General features: G+C 35.3%; 1 protein-coding gene across 2 annotated transcripts in view; it reads left to right on the top strand.

Moving 5' to 3' along the window:
* The first annotated feature begins 1010 nt into the window (after positions 1 to 1010).
* Positions 1011 to 17385, top strand: part of LOC106752952 (probable manganese-transporting ATPase PDR2) — a 23602-nt gene continuing 7227 nt past the window's right edge. Inside the window, exons 1-17 of one of the 2 annotated variants that reach the window (XM_014634730.2) lie at positions 1011 to 1259; positions 1347 to 1439; positions 4232 to 4434; positions 4663 to 4735; positions 4828 to 5000; positions 5091 to 5262; positions 5971 to 6075; positions 6166 to 6276; positions 6364 to 6450; positions 6545 to 6727; positions 6833 to 6883; positions 6965 to 7090; positions 7907 to 7986; positions 8323 to 8431; positions 13352 to 13480; positions 13883 to 13948; positions 14043 to 14114. In XM_014634730.2, coding sequence (XP_014490216.1) covers positions 1011 to 1259; positions 1347 to 1439; positions 4232 to 4434; positions 4663 to 4735; positions 4828 to 5000; positions 5091 to 5262; positions 5971 to 6075; positions 6166 to 6276; positions 6364 to 6450; positions 6545 to 6727; positions 6833 to 6883; positions 6965 to 7090; positions 7907 to 7986; positions 8323 to 8431; positions 13352 to 13480; positions 13883 to 13948; positions 14043 to 14114 — 2082 coding nt within the window. Of the gene's footprint in view, positions 1260 to 1346; positions 1440 to 4231; positions 4435 to 4662; positions 4738 to 4827; positions 5001 to 5090; positions 5263 to 5970; positions 6076 to 6165; positions 6277 to 6363; positions 6451 to 6544; positions 6728 to 6832; positions 6884 to 6964; positions 7091 to 7906; positions 7987 to 8322; positions 8432 to 13351; positions 13481 to 13882; positions 13949 to 14042; positions 14115 to 17385 lie in introns of those variants that run through there. The other variant, XM_022777326.1, reaches the window with a different exon arrangement.

Below are 17385 nucleotides of genomic sequence, written 5' to 3'. Positions count from 1 at the left end.
GAAAAAAACGTGAAAAATATTTAAAAAGAAAAAAGAAAAAACGTGGCACATACCTGGCTCACCGTTAGTCACATTATAAAAAAATTTAACGCCATCCAATTTTAAGGAGTAGTTGTAATAGTTTAAAAACTAATATATCAATGTTTCGAGTAGGGATTAAAACTAAAAAGCAGTAATACTTAGAAGACTAAAAACATATTTAACGCTTTAAACTAATTGAGAGATTCCAATAAACAAGAATAAAATAAAATTTTTATATTTATTGACAAAGATAATAAAATCTAGTTTTAGTTTCTAAAAATGAAATAGTAAAATATGCACTCGTCTTTAGACATTTTAGTTATTTATTTTTAATTTTTTTAAAGAATATCAACTTGCTTTTACTTTTTCCTATAAATTTATTCCAATTTTCTTTTTCTTGTTCCATGTGTGTTAGGCTTCTCCTAATTCTCATGATCTTCTTTTCTTAAAAAAGAAACTATGCATTCTTATAAAAAGTATATGAAAACGGTGAACTTTTTAAATCATCATTAAATTATAGATTACATGTAAATAAAATGATTATTTGCTGTAATAATTACTTTAAAAGCTATTTCTTACATTTAATTAAAACTGATTTGTAATTGATTTATGTGACAAAATATATAACTTGTAACAAGTGATTTATACGATAAAATATGTTGTAATTATCCTATACTTAAACTTCACTTTTTTTTCTAATGCGGAACAGTAATAAAGTAATTAAGAAATTAAAGGGAAATGATTAAATAGTTAGGCTTTAGCGGTGACCTTGAGGAAAAAGAATAGCTTTAGAAGTAGTAATCAATTAGTGAGAAGAGTCGCTCGCTCGCAAACGGAGACCAAATCGTCGCGAGTGGCGAGGCGTTGAACCTAGCCGCTCTCATCATCAACAGTTAAAGAACCGAACCTTTTTGGTCAGATCTGAGATTCAGAACGCTTCGTAATCCAAAACCCTAACTACTCCGGTGGCCAAAGCCAACGGCGATTCGATGTCGAGTTTCCAAGTCGGCGGCAAGGTGGTGGACCGCGTCGATTTGCTCAGGAAGAAGCAATTGCCGTGGCGCCTTGACGTTTGGCCTTTCGCCATTCTTTACGGTGTGTGGCTTTCGGTTATTCTTCCCAGCCTCGACTTTGTGGATGCGGCGATCGTTTTAGGCGCGCTCCTTGCGCTTCACATCCTCGTTTGGCTCTTCACTGGTTGGTCTGTTGATTTCAAATGTTTCGCTCACTATAGCAAGGTAAATTGTTTTCTTTGTATCGGTTACAAATTATTGCTAAGTGTGTGTATAGTTATCTTGGTTTTTTTTTCTTCGGTTTGTGTTCAGGCTAAAAATATTGACCAGGCTGATTCCTGCAAGATTACCCCGGCTAAGTTCTCGGGTTCTAAAGAAGTTGTGCCGCTTCATTCTCGGAAAAGTGTAAGTCCTGACGACTTTTTAATGGTTGAATTGAAGCATGGTAGAGTGTTTATCTTATTCTTATTTTTTTTTTTGCATTTGGAAGATAGTAAGAGTTGAAAAACAGGATTTCAGAGGAGGAAAGTATGTTGACTTTATGCATGATAATACATACTAAAACAGTGTACTGGAAGATGATTAAAGCTCAGTGCAATGAAAATTGGAAGAGTATGTTAGTCAGTTAGTGTCTTGGGTTTAGTTCTTGATATAAGATGGATCTTGATATGTTGTAAGGTTCAGTTCTAGAAAGAGGACTTAAAATAAATTATGATCTTTCTTGATGGACAATTTGTGAACCTCTTACTAAAGCAAATGCATTGCGTAATTTGAAAGAGGCGGCTAAATTGTTACCTTTAAGTTCATTCGGACTTTTTATTTGTCTTTATATCGTGTATCAATGGCTATAGAAGGAAGGTTCTTACTATCTATGCTCAAGGCCTAGCCCAACTTGCAAAATAGGCTTTTAAGGTGGATTGCCTAAGCCTTATAGGCAGTATTTAGTTCATATATATAGTCAATGAGGGTCTCAACTGCCGAAGAGCTACATGTGATGGAAGTGCCCGAGGAGTTGAGACCGTTTGAGGCTATGCAAATGCGATCTGGATCCTCGCGGCTTCCTTGACAGAGGATGACGCAGCGAAAAAGAAGAACAAGCTCTAGATCTAGGGCTGACTCGAAGGAAACCCTAGAATGGTGAGGAAGCATAAATCAGACTGATTAATCGGTCAGAATTGGAGATTTAACGAGGATAAGGTTTGGATCGCTTTGAAAGTGGTTTCAATTGATGAAAATGGTGCTAGACGAGGAATCAATCTGTAGAAATGGACGAAAATGGTGAAAGGAGGTTTTTAATCGGTGGAGGATGCTTACCAGTGAAAACGGAGGAGATATGGTAGATCTGAGGTCGGATGAAGGTTGGAGATGATGAACTCTTGAGAGAATGGAGATGTGTTTTCAGCTAATGATGAGAGCGTGAGATGAGGCTCTCGAGGACGCGAGAGTGAAAAGGAAGATGCTCTCTCGAATGCGCGAGAGAGCGAATTGAAGACGTGGTGTGGGAGAACGCGTGTGTGAGGATGTGGCTATGAAAGAATGCAACATGGAGGAAAGAGAAGCACTATGGATAAGGTGGAGAAATGAGAGAATGGAGGAGTGTGCTTGGAAGGTGGCTAGAGGCGGTTCCTTTAGACTCTCTAGCTTGGACTTTTGAGAGAGAATTTTTATTTGGAGTTTCTAACAGAAATCAAATTCCCATTATGTTCAAAAGTGAAGTTTGCAATGGTGGGGATGGGTATTTATAAGACCCATGCTCCATACAAGCTAACGGTAGCCCTTTCCATCCTTGTGGTGACTGCGATTTTCTTGAGTAATTTCCTTGGAATAGCATGTAATGAAATAATAACTTTTATAGAATGCTGATGAATTGCCACACTTAGATACTTGGCTATCTGTTTTTCTTTGGTTTGGGGTGAGTGGTGGAGTTTGTGCATGGAATATATCCCAGGAAAACCATCAAGTTTTGGTAAGGTGGTACTAAATTAGTGGGTCAATTGCCTCAGAAGGGGGTTGGTATATTATTTTTCTGTAGTACTTGACTAGATTAGTACTAATTAAAATTGTGAATAGATTTTAGAGCATTCTTCATATGCCAATTCAGAGGTTTTGAACTATGGTTTGGAGGAAAGGCAAAAGGTTCAAGGGCTTCTTTTCATTGCTACCTCTTATGGATAGAGCAATCTTAACCTTTTTATGATGCTTGAGATAGGACAATTTTTTGTAAGGAGAATATTGCTGGTGTATTATGGGGAGACATTCCTCTTTCTTTCTATTGACATACCGGATATCTATCTACTGGCATCATATCTCCATTATTCACTGAATGATTCTCGTTTTGTCAAAAATTTAAGTCATCCACATATTGCATGGAGGAGTTGGAAGGAATCCTTCAAGTACAACTGAGAGAAAAAGAAAGCCAGTTACACATGGATGCTCACATTAGGAGCATCTTGGGTAATTTTTGATTGAAAATTCTTTTTCAAAATTTTCTGTTCCTTTCTGTACGGCTATAAATGCCTGAGCTGATCACTTTTGTAAATTGGCTTTTTCACTCGAAGTACAAACTAGTCACTCTGACTCTCAAACTGAAAACAGAAATCTTTTCAATTTTAGAGTGGAATCAAGACTGAGACCTTTGGATCAAGGAGGGGCAAACTGTTGAAGTTCTGCAAGTTTTCTGTTGAATTCTAGAATACCGTGTTTCTATCATATAAAAACAATTTTAGAGGGTTTACTGGGTTGGATATATATTCAGATTGACCACATTGCTAGCTTGATGTGTTTGTTCTTGATTTTATATTTCGTGATTTTTAGGAGGATAGCTTTTCGGGTTGGAAAAGAAGAATAGATGTACATATATGCATAATATTTTCATAATTTTATGTTTGAAATTTATTGTATAATTTTTATCTCATGTTCTTGTTAATGCATATTCTGCAAGAATTCATAATTGTTAGTCTGTGATGCCTTTTATGTCAATACTTTCAAAAGTAAACTGTGCTGCGTGTATGCAATTTTCTGAGTATGTTTGTTGGCATTATTTTAATTGTTCGGTTTGTTAATCCAGCTCGCCCCTTTTTACATTGTTGTTGACTTTTACAGTTTGTGTTTTGATAAGAAATTTTATTTCTCTTTCTTCATCTTTTAGAGGCCCTTCCTTTGATTTGTCTATCATAGTAAAGTTCTTAGTTATGCAGTCTGCAGGTTCTTCATCAGCTGCGGATTTGGAAGAGAACTACTTTGATTTTAGAAAACAATGTTTTGTGTATTCAAAGGAGAAGGGAACATTTTGCAAGCTTTCCTACCCTACCAAAGAAACATTTGGATGTTACATCAAATGCAGTGGCCATGGCTCTGAAGCTAAAGTTCTTGCAGCTACTGAGAAATGGGGACGGAATGTGTGGGTTTCCTTATTCTCTGGCCATTTTATAATTCTTTAAAACATCATTTTTAATTCATAATATTTATGAATTGGACTTGGCTTGGCTTAGATGTAATACCCTAATTTTGGTAATTTTGTTGATTCTTGATTTTGTTCTCTCTCAAGAAGACATGCATCATCTGATTTATTTGCATTATGTTGCTTTAGTTTTTCTCTCTAATAATTTTCTACGTATTGATCTTCTAGATTTGATTATCCTCAACCAACATTTCAGAAATTAATGAAAGAGCATTGCATGGAGCCTTTTTTCGTATTTCAGGTACCCTTTGTTAAATAATATTTAGTTTTCTGTTTTTTGTCTGAAATCTTCAAGCAAACTCTTTGACTTGTTCTTGTTTATATTATGACCAGGTTTTTTGTGTGGGGCTCTGGTGTTTGGATGAATATTGGTATTACAGTTTGTTCACTCTATTTATGCTCTTTATGTTTGAGTCAACCATGGCGAAAAGTAGGTTGAAAACTCTAACTGAGTTGAGACGTGTTAGAGTGGATAGTCAGATCCTAATGGTACATCGCTGTGGCAAGTATGCTATCTCTTTTTTAATAATTAATAATCCATATTTTGGATTTAGAGGAGTAAAAGTTTAATACTTTCATTTATATTTGGATTATAGGTGGGTTAAACTCTCTGGTACAGACCTTTTGCCCGGGGATGTTGTCTCCATAGGCCGCTCTTCTAGTCAGAATGGGGAGGAGAAGTCTGTACCAGCAGACATGCTTATATTGGCTGGAAGTGTGATTGTGAATGAAGCTATCCTCACAGGCGAGTCTACTCCTCAATGGAAGGTGTTACTCTTTTCTGAACTACTCACTAAAGTATTTGTGTGATAGCCTATGGATATATGATATAATTAGAAGTATAAATTGTTTTGTTGGGAGGGGACTTATTTTCTTAAATTCTGTGTAGTTGATTCTTGTCTGATTGCCAAAATTGCATTTTTATTTGTTAATTGGTTTGGATATCTTTGGCAGTAATTACTTCTGGAGTATTTCTCTGCATACTTCTATGCTGCTTTTAGTCTTGAATATCTAAAAGTCAACGATATTTGATTTCTCCCAGGAAGCTGATCAACTTGTCATACTGTTAATATTTAGTTTGTGCTTTGGATACTGTTGAGCCATAGTTGTGCCGCATAATTATTTTCCTGCTCTCTCTATTTTTATTTAATATTATAGTCCAACTTCATTGATGATTGTCATACAGAGCATTAATACTGACTTCAGTTTGTTATTTCAAAAAATTAAATGCTTATGCATGTCCCTGAATCCGGTTTACTTGTTTATATTATTATATATCTGAACATGCAAAATTCGTTAAATTGTATTTGCTCCTTCTTTCACATAAAGGAATAAATAAGCTTCGTATAGAAATCTTTAATATTATGGTTGGCTGGTATATCTAAATACATCTCTGACGAGTCTATGGAGACTGGACCTTATTTTGTCATGTTGTTCTCTTGCATGAATCTTATTCAGATATGTTTATTCTCTTAGATTTCAATTGCGGGTAGGGGTATGGAGGAGAAATTGTCAGCAAAGCGTGATAAAAGCCATGTTTTGTTCGGTGGGACAAAAATATTGCAGCATACCCCAGATAAGGTTATATTCAAGCTGGGAAATTTTGTTTTTTGTTTATTGTTCAGCTATTGTTCATGCTTCTCATTTTATTTTTAATTTTGTTGGAGTCAGAGTTTTCCTCTTAAAACTCCTGACGGTGGCTGCTTGGCTGTTGTCCTGAGAACGGGTTTTGAAACAAGTCAAGGAAAGTTGATGCGAACAATCTTATTCTCGACAGAAAGGGTAAAGTGATATAAACCTTACCGAGGCTGATTTTTTTTATTTCAGTGTTGGTTTGATAATTTTTCTTGTTATTTCTGATTTGACTAGGTCACTGCCAATAGCTGGGAAAGTGGATTGTTCATTTTATTCTTGGTTGTGTTTGCTCTTATTGCTGCTGGTTATGTGCTTGTTAAGGTAATGCTGCTCTACAGATGCATGGTTTAGATGGTATGATCTTAATCGTCAATTGTGATATGGCTTGATAAATTGTTAATGTTTTTGCTTGCAGGGGCTTGAAGATCCCACAAGGAGCAAGTATAAACTAATACTAAGTTGTTCACTTATTGTTACTTCTGTGATACCTCCTGAGTTACCAATGGAATTATCAATAGCTGTTAATACTTCTCTTATTGCCCTGGCACGGCGTGGGATTTTTTGCACAGAGCCTTTTCGGATACCATTTGCTGGAAAGGTACCTGGAGGCCTGACAAAACGTTTCTACTCATGTACCTTGTTTGGTATATAGATCATATGACAGTTTTTTTATATAATTTCTTGTACATACCTTGCCATACAGGTTGATATATGTTGTTTTGACAAGACAGGGACACTTACATCTGATGATATGGTATGCCCATATTAGACAATGATATTGGTTTATCCTTTAGGCCATTGTTTGCGGTCTAACTTTTTAATTCCCATTTTGTAGGAATTTTCTGGAGTTGTTGGGTTGAATGGAACTACAGATTTGGAGTCTGATACAAGTAGAGTGCCTGTACGAACAGTTGAAATCCTGGCTTCTTGCCATGCATTGGTGTTTGTTGAGAATAAGCTGGTATGCCTCTCTGCCTGGTGTGATTAAATTGAAACTTAGTTTCTAGGCTTGGCTATAGTATTGAACGAAATGGATCCTTCTAATGGAAAAAAAACTTGACATTTGTCACCATTGTCATATTCATGAATTTATTTAGGAGTTAGGATCTCACGCAGTGGCAAATTCACGGCAGAAAATCTGTTCCCATGTTAAACAGACAAGAGTATATTTCGTAGTCAATATTTTTCTCCAATTATATTTTTCTCCTCCTATAATGTTGCCTTTTATAGTTTATGGAATGCAAAATTTAGTAAAGAAATGAGTATTAAACTTTAAGACCATGGCTGCCTGACCCATAAGTGTTCTTTTGTGAAATAGTAGAATAGGATTCTTGAAAAGTTTATGCAAAGGAATTCTTCATTTCTCTTTCTTTATCCAGTTGACTTTTTTGGAGCCATTTCTGTAACCGAGATTTGCCTCTCATCTTATCATGTTTTCCTTTTTATTTGATTGATATCAGTGTAATCACTTTTTGACATTCTGTTAGAAGTTACTTGATTGGTGTCATGCTACATGCCTAAGTCAAAGTTTTGGAATAAAAAATAAAAACCTTTTTGTTTCTAGACTTCGGAAAGGAATCTTCTCTTTTTGTTTCTGCGAATCTGTCACTCCATATTCTATCTTTTCTAGGTTATACTAATTTTCTATGCTTTAACAGTGGATCTTCATGATTCTGGGTTTAGAGCTGGAAGGGCTTTGTGTGTTTGCTCCTTTTACATCTGCTGTTGTTTGTTGCTATTATTATATTCTTATTAATGAATTCATTAATTTCCCCAGGTTGGTGATCCTCTCGAGAAGGCTGCACTCAAAGGAATTGACTGGAGTTATAAATCTGATGACAAGGCTGTACCGAAGAGGTAAATAAATTGTTGCTGCTTACTTTTAATATGTAAATTATGCTTTATTCTCTGTGCAGCTAAAAGATTGTCTTTTCTAATCATGTGCAAGGTCAAATTTTATGGCTTGGAAATTTATGATATTTTGGCTCATTAAATTTTATTGTTGCCAGTCATGATTGGCAACCTGGTTTACATTGACAAGGGAATATAGTGATTAAAAAAAAGCAATTGTTATTTCTTGGGTTTCAAATGCTTCATTGTTCTTTCTTTTTCCTTATTAATGTATCCATCTTGTTTGTATTTCTAAAACCCTTTCTCATTTTTGTTTTATCCTGAAATGTTCTCAAAATTCAGGGGAAATGGCCATCCTGTCCAAATTGTTCATCGGTACCATTTTTCATCTCACCTAAAACGAATGGCAGTTGTTGTTCGCATTCAGGATGAATTTTTCTCCTTTGTGAAGGTTTGTGGATTACTCATTGTTTGCATGCCTCAAATATTATTGATTTTAGTTGCTTATTGGGTATTATATACTTTGGCTTATAGTCAATGAAACCATGACTTGGGCATTTATACTCCCCAAGTAAAATGCTCTGTAGTATCTTTTATTTTGGATTGTTATGACTTGAGGATTAAACTGGAGAATAATTCTAGAGGGCTTGATTGATCCCTCTCACAATCTTCTATTTATAAGAATAAATTAATACAAGAGTACATGATAATTAGGGTAATCCTAGACACAATATAATCATGATAATTAGAGTAATCCTAAACACAATATAATCATGATAATTAGAATAATCTTAAACACAATATAATTATGATAAAGTAGGATAAATATCCTAACACTACCCCTCAAGTTGGAGCATACAAATTGTATGTACCAAGCTTGGAACAAATAAACTCAATCCGAGGACCCCTTAATGATTTAGTCAATACATCTGCGAGTTGATCGTTTGATCCAATAAACTCAGTACATATTTCTTTCGTCAACAACTTTTCATGAACAAAATGACAATCAATTTCCATATGTTTAGTCCTCTCATGAAACACTAGATTGGATGCAATGTGGAGAGCAGCTTGTTGTCGCAATACATCTTCGTAGTATGGATGTCACAGAATTTAAGCTCTTGAAGGAATTGTTTCACCCATATAAGTTCATATGTTAGTGACGCCATTGCCCTATACTCGGCTTCAGTTGATCGAGCTACTACATTCTGATTCTTACTTTTCCATGAAATAATGTTTCCTCCCGAAAAACACAATTACCTGTAGTAGACCTTCTATCAATAGGCGAACCTGCCCAATCTGCACCACAATACCCAAAGACCTGAATGCTTCCTTTATCTTCAAATAACAATCCTTGCCCGAGAGCCTTTTTGACCAGGAGGGACCTTCGAGTGGAAAGAGTACCTTTTCTGAGGGCAATAGGCCATGCAAAATCATTTTCACCAGGAGGTGTGTGATGAGGTGACGAAGGAGAAGAATCTGAAGTAGGAGATTCACCATTGTCTTGGGGAGGTGGACTATCCATTGGGGTCGTCCTGTGTGGGGTGATCTCAGTTTGTGGAGAAACGGGTGCAGGAGGATGGTGATCAAGACATGGAATGACAGATACAGTAGAGCTATTTGACTCAACCATTGAATAGGAAGGACCTGCTGGAGGATAGAAACATCCTGAACAGATGGAGAGAAGTAAGGAGTCTGTTCAAAGAATGTGACATTGGCATACATGTAATACTTCTTAGTTTCAGGAGGGTACCACTGATATCCTTTTTGAAGTCGAGAATAGCCTAAGAAGACACATTTGAGAGTGCGAGCGGAGAGTTTGTCTAGACCTGGAGACATGTCATGAACAAAACATACACAACCAAACACTCGGGGAGATGTGTGAAAGAGGGGATCATTAGGAAACAAAATGGGCATCCTATTAATAAGATAACATGCAGTTAAGATGGTATCCCCCAGTGATGGACATGAATATGGGCACGAGCAGTTTCAACGAAGTGTCTATTTTTTCGTTCTGTTGTACCATTTTGCTGCAATGTATGAGGACAAGTAGACTGATGTAAGATACCATGGGAACTCAAGATGATAGAAAATGGGGATGAGAATTACTCTTTTGCATTATCACTTAATATTTTGATTACTTGGCCAAATTGATTCTTGATTTCATTCAAAAANGATGTAAAGATAGCTAACAATTCATAACGATTTTTCATAAGATAAANCCAAGTACATCTTGAATATTCATCAATAAAGGTAACAAAATATCTAAAACCCAAGGAGGAGATATGACTAGGTCCCCATATATCAGAATGGATGATGGAAAAACTAGAATTACATGTTGATTGAGACCTTTTAGGAAAGGAAGATCTAACATGTATTCCTAATTGACATGACTCACATCCTAAGGTTTGGAGACCACTAAGTTCAGGACACATCTTTTTTAATTTGGACAAATAAGGATGGCCAAGTCTATCATGTAGCACTTTAGGATTAGGAGCAGCAACACAAGACACCCTTGGACGAGATCCAAAATGGTATAATCTGCCAGCTTCATATCCTTCTCCAATCCGTCTCCCCGAACCACGCTCCTGTATAACAAAAGATTTATGATCAAAGGTTATTGAACAATTTAACATTTTGGTCAACTGGCTTAGGGAAATTAAATTAAAAGGACAATTAGGGACAAAAAGGACAAAGTTGAGATTTAGGGAGGGAGACAAGGAAACATGACCGACTCCTTTGGAGGAAGTTTTAGATCCATTTGCAAGGGTTATGAAATGAGGTTTTTCTCGAAAAGAAATAAATAAGAATTATTAGAAATGTGATCAGAAGCACCTGAGTCATACCCATGAATTTTGACCTTCTATGGATTAAGAAGTGTAGGCTGATGATGTAATGGGAGATTGAGATGTTTGTGCCAAGTTGTTAGACTTTAACCTTAAATACTCTTGATATTCAATTCTTGGTGAACTTAGAAGTGGAAGTTTCAGTCTTCGGAGTGGAAGTTTTTAATTTTTGAAATATTGACGATTTTGGAAGGAAAACCATGTAAGGAATAACAATTTTCTTGAGTGTGACCCATCCTTTTACAAACAGTAATACCAGACGCCATCCATGAAGAAGACGAATCCTACTAGCGAGAAACAAGAAATAAGGGTTTAGATAGACAAAATTGTGACGGTGGACGGGCGGTGGTCGGAGACATTGGCCGGAGTCGGTGGCCGGCGGCGGTGGCCGGTGGATGGCGGACGATGGTGTCCGGTGGCGTTCGGTGGCGGAAGGTGGCTGTGGCGGACAGCGGCGGGCAACGGTGGACAATGGTGCCAGTCAATTGTTACGAGACAGAAACCAGAGTGGGTCCCGCTCTGATACCAACTTAAGGAATAAACTGGAGAATAATTCTAGAGGGCTTGATTGATTCCTCTCACAATCTTCTATTTATAAGAATAAATTGATATCAGAGTACATGATAATTAGGGTAATCCTAGACACAATATAATCATGCTAATAAGTTTAACCCTAAACACAATATAATTATGATAAAGTAGGATAAATATCCTAATATTATGAAATGGTCAATAAAGTCTGAGTTGGGGAAATGGAAAATTGATTGGAAAAATAGCCAGGTGTGTTAAGTAATCATCAAAGTATGGTGCTCAAATATTTTTTGCTAACTTCAAATATTTCATGTAAGAATTAATAAAGTCCAGAAAGCATATTGTTTTCGTTTTCAATGTTTTGAAATACCATTTGCTATTTAAAAGCTTTCCTTTTAAGATTTGTGTTTTAAGTTTAAATCTTCTGGTGGGTTTTTCCTTGTATGATTAAGGCATGTCTTGTATTAGTAGGGGATGGCTCTCGTAAGAGGTTTCAGGGCTAATATTGACAATCTGTCAAAAGCCTAAATTGTGAAGAATAGTTTTCTATTGAATTCTCTCTTTATTACTCCCTCTATGTAAATGTGTGTATTGTAAATGATAATTTGTATCATATTATTTATGCTATCTTTGTATATAAGGATTGCTGCTTCTCTGTTTACTAATCCTTTTCTTTTTGAAATTAATAAGGAAATTAATTGAAAGAATCCATCAAATTTTGTAAAATGAAAAAAAATCACCTTTTAAAAATTAGGGCCTATAAAATGAAAATAAAATTATACTGGGCATGTTACCCTTGGTTGTCTTCAGTTTGATTGACTTATGTTAAATGTTTTAATGTTCCACATTGGCTAGAAATGTGGTTAAAATTTATTCCCTTAGGCTGCATTCACTTTAGAGGATGAATTTGGAGGAGAGAGAATAAATGAATTTGAAGGGATTTGAGAGTAAATTAATTGTTGTTTTTCTGAAGGGATTTGGAGCTGAGTGAGAGGAGATTTAAAAGTAAAGTGTGTGAAAATTAGTGTAGATTTGATAGATGTGACAGAAAAAAATGGGTTAATGGATAAAAATTGAAAATTATTAAAATATCTTTAGTAGCAAAAGTAATATAAAATGATAATTGTTAATATTATATATAATTGTAAAAATTATTATAAAGAGTGAAAACAATTAAAATTAATTTTTAACAAGAAAAAGAAATTGTATTATTATTATTGTTATTATTATAATAATAATTATTATTATTTTTATGATATTTATTATTATTATTATTAAAACTAAGTTTCGTAGTTGGAATGGATTCTCTCATCAAGTGCATGCAGCCTGCTTTTTCCACATATCAAAAGCATATTCTCTTCATTTTCATACATTGTTACATGGGGTAAAAATGCCTTTTCACTATAACCATCCTCAAATCTCCCCTGTCAGCTAAGAATGAAAAATTTGTATATCTCACAAGTCTTTGCCAATCATCGCTTCAATATCCATGAAAACGAACGTAGATTAAACCGCAAATTTATCCGCTCAAATCATCATCTGCAGTACATAACCCTAAAACAAACACAGCATTAAGCTAGCTTTGAGAGTGCGTTAGGTCCATAATCTGTTTCTGATGTACGTGTTGGCAGATTTATATATTTAAAATTGTAAGTAATACCCTAGTTTGTTAATAAAAAACATTCCTTCTCACGTCGAACTCCTACAAAAGATATGTATGTGCTGCAGCAAGTGTTGATTTGGTAAGTTATTGGCAAATTGTAAATTCATTATTTTGTTTTCTGGTTTCTGGGATTTGGTTGTTGGTTCTATTAATGTTGGCTAACCAGTAGACTTTTTCATTTTCCTAGAGCTTTTTATGCATATTAAGTTGGTAAAATGTTTGAGTGGACTGGTTTGGTGCTACTTTAAAGCCTGCTTCTTTCTTAACCAGTGAGTTACGGTGTTGTTTCCTTTATTGTTTCCCTCTCAGAAACTCCTATGACCTTTTATTTCAGGGTGCTCCAGAAGTTATACAAGACAGACTCATTGAGATACCACCATCATATGTTGAGACCTACAAAATGTACACACGTCAAGGGTCTCGTGTTCTTGCTCTGGCCTACAAGTCCCTTGCTGACATGACAGTGAGTATATTATGGGTTTTCCATTATTTTATGAACCTTTCTCCTCTGTATATTCCATTATGAACGGAGAACAAGAACAATTATTTTTGTTTACTGCCGTATTTTATTTGTTGAAGTTGGTAAATATTGTTGATTGGAAAACATGTTCCTTGTGTGTCTATTTTGGCTTTAAATTCTAATGAGACCTATTTTTGTACAGTTTGACATTTAAGTTAATTTCCCCTTTTCTATTATTTGGCCAATGTTGATTTGAAAGTTAAGTATAACTAAGTCAGAGAACTGCACTTTCCCATGTTCTCTATTGAAGAATGCTTGGTTCCCTTCTTTACCATTTTGTTGCTTCATTAATTATTTTCAACACTTGCTTGTCTTTATTGTTGCTTATTATATTTATGTTTGAAGGTCAGTGAAGCTAGAAGCATGGATAGGGATACCGTGGAGAGTGGATTAACATTTGCGGGTTTTGTGGTAATCAGTCAACATTGTCATATAACCTTGGGAGTTAATCGTAGACATTCTTGCTTTTCATTGATGCTAAAAGTCATTGTGTTGCTGTTTTCAGGTATTTAATTGTCCCATAAGATCAGATTCAGCAACTGTTTTATCTGAATTAAAAGAATCTTCACATGACTTGGTAAGTTTGGTATTCAAATTAGCTTCTCTTTCAAGGAAAATAATTACTTTCTTGGATGTAAAGACTCCAGCCTTTATGGGGAAATGAGCTGGAAATAGCCTTTTTTTCTACTTTAGTAGCTGCAGTTTAGCTAGCATGTCCAAGAGTAAATTTTAAAAAACTTTGTTGAAAATTTGCTATTTTTTTTCTTGATGTTTTGAATTTTAGGTTTAATCATTTTGATCATGTCTATTTATGTTGGGTTTTCTCAAATAGGTCTTTTTGTTTTTTTTTTTGTCTCAATTGGATCCTTAAACGTGAAAAATCAATGCAATTGAGTCTCTGTTGTTAAATTAGATTAACGGAGTTAAAATTTAGCTGATTTATCACTGTGAGATGGATTGATTAATTGATGTGGCAGATGCAGAGTAGGGTATGTGGAATATGTAATTAAAGAAATCTGTTTTTGAAATCTAATTTGGCTCGTTAGGATTTAATTTTGAGTGGTTTTGATTAAAATAATAAAAACCCCATATCAAGGAACCTAATCCCAATCAGAATCCCTAAAATTTGAAAAAACCCTATTTGGTTCTTCTTCCTTGCGGGTTCAAAACCCAGTTTTTGTCACCACTGTTTCTCATCCTTTTCGTTCTCTGTCATGTTGGCACAACCTTCTCTTTCAATGGCCTCTTTAACATTGAAATGCCTTTCTTTATGGTGATCTAGAAGAGGAGATATACATGGAACAACTTCCATGGTTTGTTGCTCAGGGGGGAGTCTGGGTTAGTTTGTAAATGACATCATTCCCTTATGGCTTGAAACAATCACCTCAAGCTTGGTTTGGTAAATTTGGTCAGGTTGTGCAAAATTTTGGATTGAAACGATGTGAGGCAGATCATTCAGTGTTTTATGGTCACTCTTCTCCTTACAGATGTGTTTATCTTATGGTTTATGTTGATGATATTGTTATTATATGAAATGACGTCATTAGAATTACTCAATTAAAGAATCATTTGTTCAATCACTTTCAAACCAAAGATTTGGGTTGTTTAAAATATTTCCTTGGTATTGAAGTGGCACAATCAAAAAAAGGTGTCATCATTTGACAAAGAAAACATGCTTTCGATATTTTGGAGGAAACAGGCCTAACAAATTGCAAACTCATTGATAGTTCTATGGACTCAAATCAAAAGTTAATGAGAGACCAAGGTGAAATTTTCTTAGACCTAGAGGGATATAGAAAGACTGGTTGGAAAACTCATCTATATTACCATAACAAGACTTAATCTTTTTTATTCGGTGGGAGTTGAGTCAATTTATGCAAAATGCACATGTTGATCATTAGAATATAGTGATTTGCATTTATATGTAAAAGGGAACCTAGGACAGGGATTGTTGTATGTGAACAAGGGAAGCACTCGAGTCAAGGATATTGTGATGCAGATTGGGTTTGTTGTCCAATTGACAGGAGATCTACCACAAGATATTGTGTTTTACTTGGAAAAGTAAGAAACATAGTGTTGTTGCTCGATCTAATGCTGAAGTAGAATGTCAATCTATGACTCTAACTACATGTAAACTTGTGTGGATTAGACTAGACAACTCCTTCAAGAGTTGAAATTTTGTGAAAACCAGCAAATGAAGTTGTACTTGACAACCCAACAGTCTTTCACATTGTCTCTAATCCAGTGTTTTGTGAGAGAACAAAATACATAGAGATTGGTTGTCATTTTATTAGAGAGAAGTTGTTGTCCAAAGATCTTGTTACTGAGTTTGTCAACTCTGATGAACAATTCCCAGACATTCTGACCAAATCTCTAAGGAGCCTTGAATTCAATTTATATGTTTCAAGCTTGGTGCATATGATCTATATGCTCCTGTTTTAGGGAGAGTGTTGAAATGTAATGTTATTTATTATTATTAATATTTATATTTATGTGGGGGAACTTTCTATTAGGTTTTTTAGGGGTTTCATCATTTTTGGTATTCTGAACTACTGTATCCTATAAATACAGTAGTATGTTGTTATAGAAGTTTTAAGTGAAATAAAAACAGTTTTAGCTATTCTAAACTCTTTAAGTCAGGTTTAAAAACAGGAATGGTTTTCATAAGGAAGCGTTTGGTAGACATGAGGCAAATCAAAGAATAACTTCTTGAATTCAAGAAAGGAAATGAGTTTTCAGATGGTGAGAAAAAATCAGTGTTCAAGGGCAAGAATATGAAAAAAGTGGCTTTATGAGGGAGGCAGCCAATTGAGGTGCAGTACAACATCATTCTTGGAAGCTCTAACAGCACTTTCTTTTAGAATCAAGAAATCATTCGTGAGGGGAAGAACGTTAAAGATGAGGAAAGGGTGGGGAGACACATCCCTCTCACATGAAGAAGATTGAGGGAATACAAGAGATCAAGATATTGGAAAGGTGGATGCAAAAGCAAGAAATCACACATGCAAAATGTATTTAAGTGGAGATTGATACACACTCAATCAAGCATGTCAAGAAAACCATGCAAGGGAGTAGGTCAGAATGCTCTGCAATAATACCAAGGTTCATTCTTGGACAGAAAAGTGCAGTCAGCCACATTTGGTGGTTGAAGAGGAAGAAACAAAAGGGGGATACTCTATCAGTTACATCAAGAAAACCACGATGAATCCTTGGACCTAGGGGAGTTTTCTGTTTTTTTTTTTGGAGGAAGAGCCTGTCAGTCCATCATATTGTAATCACCAAACAGTGAAAATGTACAGGTAGACATTGCTATCAAAGGCACCGGAGATGCAGAGCTGGTTCTTGAAGAGTTCACCCATCGAAGACCATCCAATATCTCAAGTTGGTAATCTCCCATGGGCTTGAATTGAATCTTTGTTTTGAACTCAAACAATGGGTCTTATAGTAATAACCCTCTCTCAGCTCAAGAAACATCTGGCCTAACACATTAGGGACAAGGGATAACTGATGAGGGGCTACAATGTGATTCAGTTGACTGCAAATTCCGCTAGAAGTTGTCAAAAGATGCGGAATGTGTACTGTGGTAATAAATTTTGGGGAAACAATTACATGAAATTTGTTTATCATTTGGTTGTTTTACTTGAACTACTTAAGGAGAAAAAATTATTTTATTGATAACTATGAAATAGTAAAAGAGATGAGGGGAAATCTCCCTTATGTGTCTGTGTATACACATAGGGTAATGTATTTATAATAATAAGAGTGTGGGCTAAGCCCAAATACAAATGAACATGTAAATAAAATAAACACAATATCTAACACTCCCCCTCAAGCTGGAGCATATAAAT

This window comes from Vigna radiata, unplaced genomic scaffold (genome assembly GCF_000741045.1).
Source record: "Vigna radiata var. radiata cultivar VC1973A unplaced genomic scaffold, Vradiata_ver6 scaffold_129, whole genome shotgun sequence".
In the NCBI taxonomy this organism is placed as follows: Eukaryota; Viridiplantae; Streptophyta; class Magnoliopsida; order Fabales; family Fabaceae; genus Vigna; species Vigna radiata.
This window is presented reverse-complemented; position numbering and strand designations above follow the sequence as displayed.